Source organism: Saimiri boliviensis, chromosome 7, assembly GCF_048565385.1.
Source record: "Saimiri boliviensis isolate mSaiBol1 chromosome 7, mSaiBol1.pri, whole genome shotgun sequence".
Lineage (NCBI taxonomy): Eukaryota > Metazoa > Chordata > Mammalia > Primates > Cebidae > Saimiri > Saimiri boliviensis.
In genome coordinates, this window is record NC_133455.1 from 21,428,150 (window position 1) to 21,442,940 (window position 14,791).

The window sequence follows — 14,791 nt, forward strand, 5'->3', positions numbered from 1 at the left end:
ACAGAAGGGAAGCTTAGGCCAGGCGCAGTGGCTCATGCCTGTAATCCCAGCACTTTGGGAGGCTGAGGTAGGTAGATCATCAGGTCAGAAGTTAAAAAAAATTTTTTTTTGCGATTAAGTCTCACTCTATCTCCTAGGCTGGAATACAGAGGTGCAATCTCAGCACACTGAAACCTCTGCCTCCTGGGTTCAAGCAATTCTCCTGCCTCAGCCCCTACTAGTAGCTGGGAGTACAGGCAAGCACCACCACGCCCGGCTAATTTTTGTATTTTTAGTAGAGATGCAGTTTCACCAAGTTGGCCAGGCTGGTCTTGAACTCCTGACCTCAGATGACCTACTCGCCTCGGACTCCCAAAGTGCTGGGATTACAGGGTTGAGACACTACACCCAGCATCTACTAAAAAAATTTTAAAACATTAGCCAGGCCAGGAGGCTGAGGCAGAAGAGTCACTTGAACCCGGGAGGCGGAAGTTACGGTGAGCCGAGATCGCGCCACTGCACTCCAGCCTGGGCGACAGAGCGAGAGTCTGTTTAAAAAAAAAAAAAAAAAAAAAATTAGCAGACATGGTGGTGAGCACCTGTAGTCTCAGCTACTCAGGGGGCTGAGGTGGCAGAATCACTTGAGCCCGGGAATTCAAAGCCCTAAGGAGCCATGATCACCCCACTGCACTCCAGCCTGGGTAACATAGCAAGACCCTGACTGAAAAAAAATAGGCTATGGGAAGGAGCAGGCAGTCATTCCTAGACTTCTGGCTCTCAGGGCCATGACACAAGGGCCTGCAGGTCATGCTGGGGAATGCAGACGATCTCCCAGACAGGATATAAGCTGAAGAGGAGTGACAAGATCAGATGCATACCATGAATCACTTGTTCTGGAAACTTGTTCTGGGCATGATCTGCCCCCAAGATAGCAGATGGGTAACAGCGTCAGGATGCCAGGCTGAATTGTTTATGTCTCCTTCTGCCAAGAACATTCCCAGAGCACCAGCCCCAGGTGCTCACCTCCTCCTTGGCGATGGTCATGCCATCCTGCACATCTCCAAACACAGTGGGCTGGATAAAGTAGCCACGGTCGGCAGCAACGCCCCCACCACACAGCAGCTTTGCCCCTTCTTGTTTCCCAGAGTTGATGTAGCCGAGGATCTTCTTAAACTGAGTTTCATCCACCTGTGGGGGAAGGAGCCCAGAGTTATGGAAACGTCAGATTCAGACCTCTGCTAGGCTTCAGGCTTAGAATTACGCAGGCAACTAGACAACTGGGAAATGGACCAAGGTCATAAGTAAGCAAGATTTGAAGAGGAAACACATAAGACCATTATCAGAAAACACAAAAAAGGCCCAGCTTCCTCCGCTCATCAAAAAAATGCACATCACATCCATTTTTTACTTTTCAACTATTAGATTAGCACCACCTCCCAGGCTCAAGCGATCCCCCACCTCAGCCCCCCAAAACTAGCTGGGCCTATAGCCACATACCACTATGCGGGGCTGATTTTTGTATTTTTAGTAGAGACGGGGTTTTGCCTTGTTGCCCAGGCTAGGGGAAGATTTTGTAAAGGCAAAAGATGGAAACAATTCTAAGTATAAATCAGCAGAGGAGTTGGTTAAAATTATTATGCAATATATTCTGTCATCATCACTAACAGATCTGTAAACTAACTGACAGAGGAAGATGGCCCAAAATATTCTGTAAAAAGAAGGAAAGATGGCCAACTGCGGTGGCTTATGCCTGTAATCCCAGCACTTTGGGAGGCTGAAGCCGGCAGATTACCTGAGGTCAGGCTGACTGACATGGAAAAACCTTGTCTCTATTTATAAAAACAAACAAAAAATATTTAAATTAAAAAAAAAAAAGAAGGAAAACTTGGGCTGGGCATGGTGTCTCACACCTGTAATCCCAGTACTTTGGGAGCCTGAGGCGGGTGGATCACAAGGTCAAGAGTTCAAGACCAGCCCAGCCAACATGGTGAAACCCCATCTCTACTAAGAATATAAAAATTGGCCAGATATGGTGGTGCGTGACTATAGTCCCAGCTACTCGGGAGGCTGAGGCAGGAGAATCGTATGAACCCAGGAGGTGGAGGTTGCAGTAAGCCAAGATTGTGTCACTGCACTCCAGCTAGGGCAATAGAGTGAGACTTCATCTCAAAAAACAAAAAAAAAGAAGGAAAGCTTGTAGAACAATATGCACTATATCTCCTTTTTGGGGTGGGGATAAGAGTAACAGAGTCTCACTTTATTGCCCGCGCTGAAGAGCAGTGGCACAATCACAGCTCACTGCAACCTCAACCTCCCTGGGCTCAGGTGATCTCACCTCAGTCTCCCAAGTAGCTGAGACCACAGGTGCTTACCCCACACCTGGCTAATTTTTATATTTTTAGTAGAGATGGGGTTTTGCTATGTTGCCCAGGTTAGTCTCCAACTCTTGGGCTCAAGTGTTTGGCCCACCTTGGCCTCCCAAGTGTTAGGATTGCAGGGGTGAGCCACCACACCCAGCCTATATATATATATATATATATATATATATATATATATATTTTTTTTTTTTTTTTTTTTTGAGACAGAGTCTTGCTCTGTTGCCCAGGCTGGAGTGCAGTGGTGGGATCTCAGTTCACTGCAACCTCCGCCTCCCGGTTCAAGCAATTCTCCTGCCTCAGCCTCCAAAGTAGCTGGGCCTACAGGCATGTGCCACCACGCCTAGATAATTTTTTTTTGTATTTTTAGTATAGACGGGGTTTCACCATGTTGATCAGGCTGGTCTCGAACTCCTGCCTTCATGATCTGCCCTCCTCAGTCTCCCAAAGTGCTGGGATTATAGGCATGAGTCACCACACCTGTCCCACCCGGCCTATTTTTAAAAAATAAACATACAACAACATAACTGTGTGTGCATGTGTGCTTACCTATGGAGAATTTGAAAAATGAAAGAGTCTTATTTTTTACATTAAACACCTTTTTTTCAGAGTCAGGGTCTCACTCCGTCACTCAGACAGCAGTGCAGTAGTGTAATCACTGCTCACTGCAGCCTTGACCTCCTGGGCTCCCATCTCAGCCTCCCAAGTAGCTGAGAGTATAGTTACACATCACCATGTCTGGCTGATTTTTTTTGCTTTTTAAAATTTTATTTATTTATTTATTTTTTAAAGTTTAAGGAATATTTTCTTTTCTTTTTCTTTTTTTTTTATTGCATTTTAGGTTTTGGGGTACTTGTGAAGAACATGCAAGATTGTTGCATAGGTACACACATGGCAGTGTGGTTTGCTGTTTAATTTTATTTTTAATTTTTAAATAAATGGCGCGATCTCGGCTCACTGCAACCTCCGCCTCCTGGGTTCAGGCAATTCTCCTGCCTCAGCCTCCTGCATATCTGGGATTACAGGCACGCGCCACCATGCCCAGCTAATTTTTTTTTTGTATTTTAGTAGAGACGGGGTTTCACCATGTTGACCAGGACGGTCTCGATCTCTTGACCTTGTGATCCACCCATCTCGGCCTCCCAAAGTGCTGGGATTACAGGCTTGAGCCACCGCACCCGGCCGGGTATATATCTTATTACATTTGTCTGAGCCCATAGTAAGCACAACACAAAAAATGACCCTGAGGCCAGGAACAGTGGCTCACACCTGTAATCCTAGCACTTTGGGAGGCCGAGGCAGGCAGACTGCCTGAGGTCAGGAGTTCAAAACCAGCATGGGCATAGTAAAACCCTGTCTCTAATAAAATACAAAAAATTAGCCAGTCATGGTAGTGCTCACCTGTAGTCCTGTAGTCCCAGCTATTCAGGAGGCTGAGGCACAAGAATTGCTTGAACCCAGGAGGCGTGAGCCAAGATCGCACCACTGCACTCCAGTCTGGGAGACAGGGCAAGACTGTCTCCATTTAAAACAAAAAAAGACACTCACGCTCTCTCTTCCCGACACCCAAGATGCCGAAAGGAAAGAAAGCCAAGGGGAAGAAGGTGGCTCCAGCCCCTGCTGTCGTGAAGAAGCAGGAGGCCAAGAAAGTGGTGAATCCACTATTTGAGAAAAGGCCGAAAAATTTTGGAATTGGACAAGACGTCCAGCCCAAAAGAGACCTCACCCGCTTTGTGAAATGGCCCCGCTATATCAGGTTGCAGCGGCAAAGAGCCATCCTCTATAAGCGGCTGAAAGTGCCCCCTGCAATTAACCAGTTCACCCAGGCCCTGGACCGCCAAACAGCTACTCAGCTGCTTAAGCTGGCCCACAAGTATAAACCAGAAACGAAAAAAGAAAAGAAGCAGAGGCTGTTGGCCCGGGCCGAGAAGAAAGCGGCTGGCAAAGGGGACGTCCCCACTAAGAGACCACCTGTCCTTTGAGCAGGAGTTAACACCATCACCACCTTGGTGGAGAACAAGAAAGCTCAGCTGGTGGTGATAGCCCACGACGTGGACCCTATTGAGCTCGTTGTCTTCTTGCCTGCCCTGTGTCGTAAAATGGGAGTCCCTTACTGCATTATCAAGGGGAAGGCAAGACTGGGACGTCTAGTCCACAGGAAGACCTGCACCACTGTTGCCTTCACACACGTGAACTCGGAAGACAAAGGTGCTCTGGCTAAGCTGGTGGAAGCTATCCGCACCAACTATAATGATAGATATGATGAGATCCGCCGTCACTGGGGAGGCAATGTCCTGGGTCCCAAGTCTGTGGCTCGCATCGCCAAGCTTGAAAAGGCAAAGGCTAAAGAACTTGCCACAAAACTGGGTTAAATTGTACACAGTTTTGTTAAAAAGTAATACAAATTTTCCTTCAAAAAAAAAAAAAAGACACTCACAAAAAGTGATCCCAAATATACAATACAGACTTAGGTTAATAATAAGATATCAGTAATGGCTCATCAGTACTTTAGGATGCACTACGCTCATGCAGGATATGAATATAAGGGGAAACTGGGGGAGGAGGGAGGTGCAGAGGAATATATAGGTACCCTTTGTAGGTTCAGCTCAATTTTTCTATAAACCTAAAGCTGCTCAGAAGTAAAATGCAGGCTGGGTGCAGTGGTTCATGTCTGTAATCCCAGCACTTTGGGCGGCCACAGCAGCAGGACTGTTTGAGCCCAGGAGTTAGAGGCTGCAGTGAGGTATGATTGCACCACTGCACTCTAGCCTGAGCAACAAGGCGAGACTTTATCTCTAAAAAATAAGCAGGTAAATAAAATCAAACAGCTCAAAACATGAAGTGAAATCAAGTCCCTACACACTACCCATACCATGGCTCTCGGATACCATAGTTCACAGGGCTGTGTATCTTCTGGTGGATGTATTTCTACTGATGACCAAGGTCTGGGAAACACATTCCCTTTTGCATACACTCTTGGTATTTGTTACATAAGTGCAATTTCCACATCACAGTCACCCCATGAAAAAGGCAGGGCAGGCCCCAGGATGGGGAAATGGAGGTTGAGGGAAGTAACACAGCTTCCCAGGGGCACACAGCTGCTGCATGGCAGAGCTGAGACCTGAACCAAGTCCCACCTGACCCAAGCCTGATGCACTCTCTGCTTCTCATGCTGGCTCTGGACACCCAGACACTGCTGCACTGCCCGGCTCACCTGCGGCCCCTGCTCAGTCGTACTGTCAAAGGGGTTCCCGACCACCCGAGACTTGGCCCGGGCAACGCTCCGCTCCACAAACTCATCATAGATGTCCTCTTGCACGAAGGTCCGGGAGCCGGCACAGCAGCACTGGCCCTGGTTGAAGAACAGGGCAAAGTGGGCCTGCTCCACGGCCCAGTCCACTGTGGGAAGCAGGCAGGGGACAGAAAAGCAGCAGTGAGAAGAGGAGGAGGACCCTGGCCCTGGTGGTCATCTGCCCAAAGGAGCCTTTTCCCACCCCTGTCAGGGCTGGTGCCTGCCGGGTGCCAGAGACAGACACAGGGAGGGAGAAGAGGGGCGATCTGGGAGACTACCACCCACCAGGACAAAGGGCCTGATGGTGGCAAGTGGATGAGTCAGACAGCAGGGGCATGGCTTGGCCTGATGATGCAGAGAGCAGCCTTGGGGACAGGCCAAGGCCAGGCCACATGGGCCAGCACTGGTGTCTTATCCTGAGGACTTAGAGACAGCAATGCCACTGGGCACTGGGGCAGAACCACAGCACAGGCGGCCAGCCTCCCCCAGCCAGAAACTCACTGTCGGCATCTGACATGATGATATTGGGGCTCTTCCCCCCTAGCTCCAGGGTCACTCTCTTGAGGTTGCTACTCCCGGCAGCTACCTGGATTAGGCGGCCAGTCTATGGGGACACAGAGACAGGAAGGAGCTCTCAGTGTGGGGAAAAGAAGCCCAGCGCTCTAGAAACACAGAACAGGGACCCCATGGCTTGAGCGAGCAACTGGACCACAAGAGACCCAGAGAATTTCACCAAATAGATGTTCACTTTTTTGGGTGGGGGGAGAGCGGGGAGCAGGGTCACACTCTGTCACCCAGGCTGGAGTGCAGTGGCATGATCGCAGCTCACTGCAGCCTTGACCTCTCAGGCTCTGGCAATCCTCCTGCCTCAGACTTCCGTGTAGGTGGGGCCCAACGCACACGCTACCACACAGGGCTAATTTTTAACCACAACGGCAGTCCTGGTCAAGGAGTCTGACCTGGCCAGGGTGATTTGATTTGGGGCAGGCGGTCAGCTTTGGGCTATGTGGAGCCTGGCCAGGCCTGGCCTGCTTAGTCCACATGGGACACTGGCCCCTCCCAAGGGCAGCTAGTGTGACAACCAGACCACAAAGGGCTCAACCCTGCCCCACCCCTCCTGCTACCTACAGGTTCCTCGTCTGAGCTCTGCAGAGGCATGTCCTGGAGGAAGAGACCTCCATTTGACACCCAGAAGCTCATCTTGAGTGTGTCATCCACTGAGGACAGGGGGAGCTTGGGCCAAGGAGGTTGCAAGCTTGAGGCCAGGGTCACCTTACCTCGGTGGAGCCTGTGAATGCCACTTTGTCCACATCCTCATGGGAGGCAATAGCAGCCCCGGCGGTAGGGCCAAATCCAGGAACAATGTTAACCACACCAGGGGGAAAGCCGGCCTGTGAGCAAACAGCCAGGGGACATTGGGAGTCACTCTCCTGTTCAGAAGGGCCCGACCAGGGAAGACACATCCTTTCTCAGAGAGGGTGGGACAGTTTGCCAAGGACACATGAGTACAGAAGCCAGTTTTATGGGGCACCACATGGGAATTCCTAATGAAACAGAGAAGGAGCCAGTTCCCTGGGGTTCCCTGTGTCTTTGCCCCTCCTCTGACAGCATTCACTTAGAACAATAGTGGGTTTTGTTTGTTTTTTGAGACAGAGTCTCTCTCTGACACCCAGGCTGGAATGCGGTGGTGCAATCAAAGCTCAATGCAGCCTCAAATTCCTGGGGTCAAGTGATCCTCCTGCCTCAAACTCCCAAGTAGTTGGGACTACAGGTGCATGCCACCACACCCAGCTGATTCTTAATTTTTTGTCGAGATGGGGTTTTGCTATGTTGCCCAGGCTGGTCTCAAACTCATGGGCTCAAGCAATCCTTCTGCCTTGGCCTCCCAAAGTGTTGGGATTACAGGCATGAGCCACCAAGCATGGCCTAGAGCAATATTTTTAATTCTTCAAAGGGGATCTTGCAGTGAAGTCCAATGTGAAAAACAGGTAAGAGGGAGCTACTCTGGTTCACATGATGATGGAAGGCTCCACAAACACCCTTTCCTGTTTAGGGACCCCTGAGACCCTCCTTAGAACTCCTTTAGAACAAGAGTATTTAGAGGTTAAGACCGGGACAAGTCACGCACCTCCTTGATCAGGTTGGCCACATAGAGGGCAGTAAGGGGTGTCTGCTCAGCTACCTTCATCACAACCACGTTTCCAGTCGCCAAGGCTGGGCCCAGCTTCCACGCTTGCATCAGGAGTGGAAAATTCCACTGCAACAAACAACAGCTGCCCTCAAAATCCAAGCTTCCTCAGCTAACTACACCAGGTACCAGAAGGTGGCACACCCAGAGGGCAGAAGCAGCACCGATTCTCTGAACCCTGCATGTCCTCCCCTAACTCCATCCATTGTGGTTTTAAGATGGATGGACGAGGCTGGTGGGGCATGAGGATGACAGAGACTCACATTTATTCATGCTTTTATGTCCTAATTATCACCTCCCTAAGACAGGCACTATGTTCATTTCCACTTTTCAGATGGGGAAACTGATGTTTGGGGGATAAGTAACTTGTCCAAGGTTACAGAATTCACAAGTGGCAGGGCTCAGACTCAAACTGGGTTGGCTTTGTCAGAGCAATCTTCTTACCCACCACCCAGGCTGCCTTCTGACCCCACCCTCAGAACCTCTGTAATGAGCCTGGCAAAGACTGCCAAATCTCAGGGTGCCCTGAAGAACTTCCAGGGAGGCTGGACTCACCGGGATGATCTGCCCACACACCCCCACAGGTTCATGGCGGGTGTAGCTGAAGAAGTCTCCGTCAATAGGAATAGTTTTCCCGTGGTACTTATCAGCCCAGCCGGCATAATACCTTTGAAAAAAGAAACATTCAAGCTTAAATCAGTGATTGTCAGCGACCCCTGCAAACCCTGGCAGAAAGAGAAGACTCAAACTGGTCCAGCTGGGTCGTTCTGATAACTGGTCTTGCTTTTGGCTTATTCTAAGAAAGATAAATGACTGCTAATGTCACGATAATCTACTCTAGGTAGCTAATCCCTAAACCTCAGAATCACCTGGGGTGCTTGTAAAAAACACCAGATCCTAGGAGTCTACTTCCAGTCTACTCAATCCCACTCTCTGGGGCTCATGCCCAGGAATTAAAATTTTTTTCTTTTTTTTTTCTTCTTTACGAAACAGGGTCTTGGCGGGCGTGGTGGCTCACGCCTTTAATCCCAGCACTTTGGGAGGCCGAGGTGGGCAGATCACGAGATCAGGAGTTCGAGACCAGTCTAGCCAATACGGTGAAACTCTCCTCCTACTGAAAATGCAAAAATTAGCCAGACATGGTGGTATGTGCCTGTAGTCCCAGCTACTCTGAAGGCGGAGGCAAAAGAATCTCTTGAATATGGGAGGCGGAGGTTGCAGTGAGCAGAGATCTCACCACTGCACTCCAGTCCAGCCTGGGTGACAGAGCGAGACTCCATTTCAAAAAAAAAGAAAAGAAATAGGGTCTTGCTCAGTTGCCCAGGCTGAAGTGCAGTGGCACAATCATAACTCACTGCAGCCTTGACCTCCTGGGCTCAAATGATTCTCCCACCTTAGCCTTCTCAGTAGCTGAGACTACAGGCACACGTCACCATGCCTGGCTAATGTTTTTAAATTTTTTATAGAGATGGGAGTCTCCTTAGGTTGCCCAGGCTGCTCTCGAACTCTTGAGCTCAAGCAGTCCTCTTGCCTTGACCTCCCAAAGTCCTGGGATTACAGGCGTGAGCTATTAGCATCTGGCTAGTGACCTGGGTTTGAACACGGGTTTGTGACCCTGGAAGAAAGCTAGCCAGGGGTTGCCAATCTATGCAAGTCCAGGCACTGCAGCTTCCTTACCCCAGATCTATACAAACAATCTACATGACATGTGTTTTGCAAGCCCCAGAACAGTTATTTCATCAGCACAAAAGCAGAATGCCAAAATTCAGGCAGGTGTATGTCTCCAACTGAGATGTACCAGGCTGCTCTCTCTGGGATATCCTTGTAGAAGAGTTTCTCAGCTTGGCACTGCTGACATTTGGGGCTGGAGAATTTTTTGTTGTGGAACTGTCCTGGGCGCCGTATGACGTTGAGTGGCATCTCTGACCTCTACCCACTAGATGCCAGTAGCACCCTTCCGTCGCAGTCAAGGCTGCCAAAAACGTCTCTGGACATTGCCCAGTGTCCCCAGGGAGGCGTGATTGCCCCAAATGTGTGTCCCTGTTGTGAAGGATACCGACTGTTTTCTTGTCCAACCTTTACTCTTCTGGCATCGCTTCCTCCTCACCACCTCTGTTTACATGTCATAGGGAGACAAGCCATTATGTACATAAACGATCTATCCACCTCTGGCCACAGCTGGCCAGGCTCAAGGCCAGCCACTCAGGGTCCTTCCCCAGGAATACAGCATTACAACTAAAAGATGACAGCTTAGCCTGGCTGTAATCAGGCATGGAGAAGCAAACCCAGGTGGTGTAGGCTGCCAAGTCTCAACATAAAAACTGACCCTCAAAGCCAGTGTAGCTGAGGAGAATGAAGCAAGCAGGGAGGTGAGTGAGGCTCAATGGCCTTTTACATTAGAGACCCCTGGACTCTATTGTCTAAGTTGGGCTCAGTGAGTTTATTTATTTATTTATTTTTTGAGATGGAGTCTTGCTCTGTCACCCAGACTGGAGTGCAATGGCATGATCTTGGTTCAATGCAACCTCTGCTTCCTGGTTCAATCAGTTCTCGTGCCTCCGCCTCCCGAGTAGCTAGGATTACAGGTACGTGCCACAACTGCCTGGTTAATTTTTGCATTTTTAATAGAGATGGGGTTTCACCATGTTGGGCAGACTGGTCTTGGACCCCTGACCTCAAATGATCCACCTGCCTCAGCCTCCCAAATTGCTGGGATTACAAGTGTGAGCCACTGTGCCCGGCCTCAGTGAATTTCTGGTAGCTGCAACATAAAGGCTCTAACAAAGCTCTTGGTCATTGAAATGTTCGTGATTGCTGAGCATGGTGACTCATGCCTGTAATCCCAGCACTTTATGAGACCAAGGTGGGAGGACTGCTTAAGCCCAAGAGTCCAAAACTAGCCTGGGCAACATAGCAAGACCTCTCATCTCTACAAAAAATTTAAAAAGTAGCCAGGCATGGTAGTGCACGCTTGTGGTCTCAGCTACTCAGGAGACTGAGGTGGGAGGACTGCTTGAGCCCAGGAGTTCAAGGCTGCAGTGAGCTATGATTGTACCATTGCACTCTAGCCTGGGAAACACAGTGAGACCCTGCCTCAAAAAAAAAAAAATTAAATATCAATCAATCAATAAAACATTTATGATTAAACTAAACCCAGAGCTATTAAAAGGAAGTAAATAATAAAGACTGAAACAGAGATAGATGAAAGAGAATACTTCTTGAATAGACAAACAATAAAATCAACAAAACCAAAAGTTTGGTTCTTTGAAAACATTCACGAGGCTGGGCGTGGTGGCCCATGCCTGTAATAATAGCACTCTGGGAGGCTGAGGCAGGGGGGATCACAAGGTCAAGAGATCGAGACCATCCTGGTCAACATGGTGAAACCCCGTCTCTACTAAAAATACAAAAAAATTAGCTGGGCATGGTGGCGCGTGCCTGTAATCCCAGCTACTCAGGAGGCTGAGGCAGGAGAATTGCCTGAACCCAGGAGGCGGAGGTTGTGGTGAGCCGAGACTGCGCCATTGCACTCTAGCCTGGGTAACAAGAGTGAAACTCCGTTTCAAAAAAGAAAAAGAAAAAAAAAAGAGAGATCAAAACCATCCTGGCCAAAATGGTGAAACCCCGTCTCTACTAAAAAAGACAAAAATTAGCTGGGTGAGGAGGTGTGTGCCTGTAGTAGTCCCAGCTACTTGGGCAGCTGAGGCAGGAGAATCGCTTGAACCTGGGAGGTGGAGGTTGCAGTGTGCCAGGATCGTGCCACTGCACTCCAGCCTGGCAACAGAGCAAGACTCTGTCTCAAAAAACAAAACAAGACATTCACAAAATGGACAAAACTTTAGCTAGACTAAGAAACAGACAGAAAAACCAAGTAACTAAAAATGGTGGAGACATCACTACAGATGTTACAGAGATAAAAAGGATTACAAGAGAATACTGCGAACAATCATACACCAACAAACTAGATAACCTTGATAAAATGGACACGTTCCAAGTAACACAGAAAGTACCAAAAGTGACTCAAGAAGGAAGAGAAAACATTTATGATTAAGCCACAATTTGTGATATTGAGGGCTTTTCCCATGAGCTAGAGTCTAAATCAGGCGTCCCCAAACTACGGCCCCCTGAGGCCATTTATTCTCCCACCCCACCCCACCCCTGCACTTCAGGAAGGGGCACCTCTTTCATTGGTGGTCAGTGAGAGGAGCACAGTATGTGGCGGCCCTCCAACAGTCTGAGGGACAGTGAACTGGCCCCCTGTGTAAAAAGTTTGGGGATGCCTGGTCTAAATGGAGTAGGTGTCTCCAACTCCTGTGATCCTTTTGAATTTTTGTAATTTTTGTTTGTTTGTGTTTGTTTGTTTTGAGACAGAGTCTTGCTCTGTTGCCTAGGCTGGAGTGCAGTGGCATGATCTTGGCTCACTGCAACCTCCGTATCACAGGTGTGAGCCACTATGCCTGGTTAATTTCTGTATTTTTAGTAGAGACGGTTTCACGATGTTGGCCAGGCTGGTCTCAAACTCTTGACCTCGTTTTCTTTTCTTTTCTTTTTTTTTTAAACACTGAGCATCTGTTTAACAGTAAACTCTTGACCTCTTGACGTAATCTGCCTGGCTCAGCCTCCCAAAGTACTGGGATTATAGACATGAGATAACGTGCCAGCCCCTTTTGAATTTTTGTGATTTAATTTTTACCTCCTAAGAACATTGCCTTCCCTTTTCCAGCCAGAACAAAGAAGAGGAAAGCAGAGCCCGTACCTGAGACATTTGAGGACCATGTCCAAATCCACCAGGTAGGAGATGACATAGGGCTTGCCATTGTCCAGGGTCTCCAAGGCCTGAGAAAAGAACAAGGTCAGTAGAGACATGGGTGCAGGAATGAGAGGAAAATAAAGGCTAACAGAGGGTGGCAAGGCTGGGACTGAGAAGGGCTGGTGCAAGCCCAGGGTGAGAGTCCCCTTTGTGTCACCAAATGTCACTGGCATTTCTAGACTATCGCCATGGTCTCTCCAAAGGCAGGGAGGAGAAGGAAGGGGGCCAGGCAGGATGAGGCACCAACTTCTCACTCAGTCATTTCACAAACACACTCTTTTAGCATCTGCTCTCTGCCAGATCCAGGGGCTGGGACAGAGACCAGAGTGGAGCTTACAGAGCAAAGAGACCATGCATAATAACACAAGTCCTCAGTCACACATGTTAAGAGTGCTAGAGGCTGAACACAGTGACTCACACCAACAACCCCAACACTTTAGGAGACCAAAGCAGGTGGATCACTTGAGGTCAGGTGTTCAAGACCAGCCTGGCCAACATGGTGAAACCCTGACTCTATTGAAAATACAAAATTAGCTGGGCATGGTGGTACACACCTGTAACCCCAGCTACTGGGGAGGCTGAGGCAGGCGAACTGCTTGAATCGGGAGGGAGACGTTGCAGTGAGCCAAGATCGTGCCACTACACTCCAGCTTGGGTGAAGAGTGAGACTCCATCTCAAAAAAAAAAAGGAACGCTAGTGCAGGGAGTCAGGCTACCCAACCCTGTCTAGAAATATCAGCCAGAGATGAACCCTTTAGGCTAGAACCTGAAGGATATATAGGGGGCAACTGGGCAAAGGGGATGGTACGGATGGCAATGGGCAAAGAGCATCCCAGGCAGGTGCAAGCCCTGATGCTCAAAGAGGCTTGGCATTCAAGCATGAGAGCACAAGCTCAGGAGCACGTGTGAATGTTAGGACCGTAGACCAGCATGACTCAGAAAACGAAACCAGAACAGGCTGGGTTGTTTTTTTTTTTTTTTTTTTTTTTTTTTTTTTTTTTTTTGAGACAGGTTCTCACTCTATCACCCAAGCTGGAATACAGTGGCTCCATCACAGTTCACTGCAGCCTTGAACTCCTGGGCTCAAGCAATCCTCTTGCCTCAGCCTCCCAAGTAGCTAGGACTACAGGCAGGTACCACCATACCCAGCTAGTTTTTTAACTTTTTATAGAGATGAGGTCTCTCCATGTTGCAGGCTGGGTCTTACAGACCATGTTGAGGATTTTATCCTAAGGATACTACATGCCATGCAGGGCGTAAGAGCGGAGTGCCATGGTATAATCTGCCTTCTGGAAGGTTCACTCTGATTGCTGTGTGCAGAATTGATTGGGGCTGGGAGGAAATTGCCTCCTGGTTTCTTCTCCTCTTACAGCCAGGGAGAAGGCCTGCCATGGAGGGGCCTAGGGAGAGGTGTCCATTTCCAGGGGTCTCTCTCCCTGACACAGCTACTCTCCCCTCCCCCAGATCCTTCTTGCTTAGCCAAATCCACCACATCAAAGGAGACACTGAGGATGGTCGCGGTGGCTTATGCCTGTAATCCTAGCACTTTGGGAGGCCAAGGTGGGCTGATTTTGAGGTCAGGAGTTCAAGACCAGCCTGACCAACATGATGAAACCCCATCTCTACTAAAAATACAAAAAAGTTAGCCAGGAGTGGTGGTGCATGCCTGTAGTCCCAACTACTTGGGAGGCTGAGGCTGGAGAATTGCTTGAACCCAGGAGGCGGAGGTTGCAGTGAGCCAAGATCATGCCACTGCACTCCAGGCTGGACAACAGAACGAGACTCTGTCTTAAAAACAAAACAAACAAAACAAAAACAAAACAAAGGAGATAGTGAAAGGCTCCTCTGATTAGTACAGAGGTGCCCCCCAAAGGTGTCCAGCCTATGCCATTCCCATCAGGCCCATGTTAGCAGTGTGGCCCCTGGCTGTTCACAGGATGCTGCAGGCCCATTTGCCATGTGGGATCGGATGGGGAGAAGGGCTGAGGACTCACCGCCAGGTAGGTCCGGTCCCGCTCGATCAGATCAGCCAGGCGGTTCAGTAGTCGGCCCCTGTGTGATGCATCCATGCGGCGCCATGGTGAGCCTAGCTGGAAGGCGGCCCGGGCAGCCTTCACTGCCTTGTCCACATCTTCCTGGAAAACACA

The 14,791-nt window shown here is 49.2% G+C and overlaps 2 protein-coding genes across 2 annotated transcripts in view; one reads left to right on the top strand and one right to left on the bottom strand.

Annotated features, from left to right (window-relative positions):
- ALDH2 (aldehyde dehydrogenase 2 family member) overlaps nucleotides 1-14,791 on the bottom strand; it is a 39,896-nt gene that overhangs the window by 7,713 nt on the left and 17,392 nt on the right. Inside the window, exons 3-10 of the mRNA XM_003932242.4 lie at nucleotides 14,639-14,779; nucleotides 12,591-12,670; nucleotides 8,390-8,501; nucleotides 7,775-7,903; nucleotides 6,924-7,037; nucleotides 6,148-6,250; nucleotides 5,569-5,753; nucleotides 1,003-1,167 (exon numbers count right to left, since the gene is read on the bottom strand). Of these exons, the coding sequence (XP_003932291.1) occupies nucleotides 1,003-1,167; nucleotides 5,569-5,753; nucleotides 6,148-6,250; nucleotides 6,924-7,037; nucleotides 7,775-7,903; nucleotides 8,390-8,501; nucleotides 12,591-12,670; nucleotides 14,639-14,779 (1,029 nt within the window). The remainder of the gene's footprint in view (nucleotides 1-1,002; nucleotides 1,168-5,568; nucleotides 5,754-6,147; nucleotides 6,251-6,923; nucleotides 7,038-7,774; nucleotides 7,904-8,389; nucleotides 8,502-12,590; nucleotides 12,671-14,638; nucleotides 14,780-14,791) is intronic.
- LOC120364905 (large ribosomal subunit protein eL8-like) lies at nucleotides 3,383-5,199 on the top strand. Its single transcript, XM_039471585.2, is given in 1 exon segment — nucleotides 3,383-5,199. A coding segment is annotated over 1 exon segment (801 nt). The 5' UTR covers nucleotides 3,383-3,925; the 3' UTR covers nucleotides 4,727-5,199.